We start from the raw sequence: 2,217 nt of genomic DNA, 5'->3' as shown, positions 1-2,217 counted from the left end.
AGCATACAAGAAGCAACCTTCACCTCACACTGAAGTAGGCATCTTGATGGACGGAGAGAAGCAGTCACTCAATTTGGCTCAAGTTCAACCGGTAGCCTGCGAAGAACTCGCTCGCTTGTTAAGAACGCACAACATGCACCGTATTCGCGGTATAGATGAGCCAAACACATAGAAGAGCAGCCTAGAACAGCAAGTCACGACTGAGGGTAGCCGAGAGCTCTGCTACCTCCAACAAAGTCAAATTCAGGAAGAAGTAGAAAGACTCTTGACCAAGCGATTGTGTGATTTCCAACGCAACAAGATCACCGACAAGGCACTACGACGAAACATAACCAACATAAGCAGGTCACCATTCACGGACGAGATCGAGCAGGCAGAGCCTCCACGCAAATTCAGCATGCCACATTTCACATCTTTCTAAGGGGATGAAGACCCGGAGAGACATCTAAAGCACTACCAAAGCGCAATGATCCTCTATCGAAACAATGACGATCTCCTGTGTAAGATATTCGCCACCGCTCTACAAGGCGAGGTGCAAGATTGGTTTTACACCCCGCCGCCACAATCTATCCAGAGTTTTGACGAACTTTCTTTGGTTTTCACCAAAGAATATTCATCATATCGCTCGATTAAGAAGAAGTCTGACCATTTGTTTAACGTCAAGAAGAATCCAAAGGAGTCACTTCGAGACTATATGAAGAGGTTCAAGGCAAAGAAAGCAAAGATAGTCGGATGCAATGACTCAATAGCTAGAGCAGCCTTCCAAAAAAGACTTGCAGTAGACCACCTGCTATTCAAAAAATTGATCATGAAAGAAGATCTAACTCTAGCAGACTTTTTCGCTCTGGCAGAGAAGCATGCACTTTGGGACGAAGCTCGCCAATGCACATTCAAGGACTTGAAGAAGTACCCGATATCACATCCCTATTATCCAAACCGGAAGTAGATGAGGACTTATTCATATGTTTGACGATATCTGAAGCAGCAATCAACTCACCATCATGCGAGAAGAGCTGGGAGCTCGAATACCTGTATTCCACACTTCAAAAGCTATCCTAGATCCTACCAGAAATTCAAAAGCTAACTTTGGCGATAGTTGTTGCAACCTAAAAGCTTAAATTTTACCTTTAAACGTATGCAGTCATCTTCATAACGCATTATTTCACCCAATCTAAACTCGCGAGGATAAAAGCGTAGACCCTTGCTAATGCAAAGCTTTCTGACGAGCGCAACAACTCAGCCCAAAAGACACGCCAAAAGCAGACAAACACTAGAAGGACACACTCGAAAGCAAGTTTTGTCCTCGTCGCCCCAAAAGATTATACATAGGGGCAACATATACCGGCAGTTGAGCACTACCTCCTGTTGTGCGTCACACGGTCCTAGCCGACCCTTGCTCCACAATTTAGCTCTAGAATGGTCTAATATCGACAATTGAGCATCTCCTGCTACGTGTAACATGGTCCCAGCTCCACGACTCCCTACCATGCACCAAGATGCTAAAAAGTTAGTGCAAAAATGCGACTGCTGCCAACACTACAAGCCAATACGAGCACTACCTGCCAGCGAGCTATACCCGTATACAAGTCATTGGTTGTTTATGCAGTAGGCAATCGACTTGGTAGGACTTATGCCGTATGCTACTGAATGTAGAGGCATGATAATGGTGGCAACCAACTACTTCACTAAATGGGTAGAAGCAGAGCCCAAGACAACCATGACTCAAATGGACATAGAGCACTTCATATGGAGGAACATTATTTGCCGATTTCGCATCCCACAGTTCATCGTCACTGACAACGGCCTGCAATTCGTGGGCAAATGTGTGGTGAAGTTCTTCCAAAAGTATGGCATCAAGCATCATATGTCCACGCTGAGATATCCTCAAGGCAATAGGTGGGCTGAAGCATCCAACAAGATTATCCTTAACTGCCTCAAGAAACCCCTTACCAATAAGAAGGGAAAATGACCAGACGAAGTCCCCGGATATCTATGGGCATATCGCACCACCAAAAGATGAGCAACCGGTGAGACTTCTTTCTCTTTGGCATTTGGCTCAGAAGCAATCATTCATCCCAATGTAATCAAGTCAAGAATCACCGCTTTACTACCAAGCATTGAGCAGAACAGTAAGGAGATGGCCACAAACTTAGATATGGTAAAGGAGAAGTGTGATCAGACCATCACCCGCATTACAGCGTACCAGCAGCAACTCCT

The 2,217-nt window shown here is 45.2% G+C and overlaps 1 protein-coding gene across 1 annotated transcript; it reads left to right on the top strand.

Moving 5' to 3' along the window:
* The first annotated feature begins 466 nt into the window (after window positions 1–466).
* LOC137728232 (uncharacterized) lies at window positions 467–946 on the top strand. The gene has a single exon (XM_068467079.1). It carries the CDS (start codon window positions 467–469, stop codon window positions 944–946), a length of 480 nt encoding a protein of 159 aa, XP_068323180.1.
* Window positions 947–2,217: the final 1,271 nt, after the last annotated feature.

The sequence above is a fragment of the Pyrus communis genome, chromosome 3 (genome assembly GCF_963583255.1).
Source record: "Pyrus communis chromosome 3, drPyrComm1.1, whole genome shotgun sequence".
Lineage (NCBI taxonomy): Eukaryota > Viridiplantae > Streptophyta > Magnoliopsida > Rosales > Rosaceae > Pyrus > Pyrus communis.
Note: the sequence above shows the minus strand (reverse complement) of the source record. Positions and strands in the feature narration are given on the sequence as shown.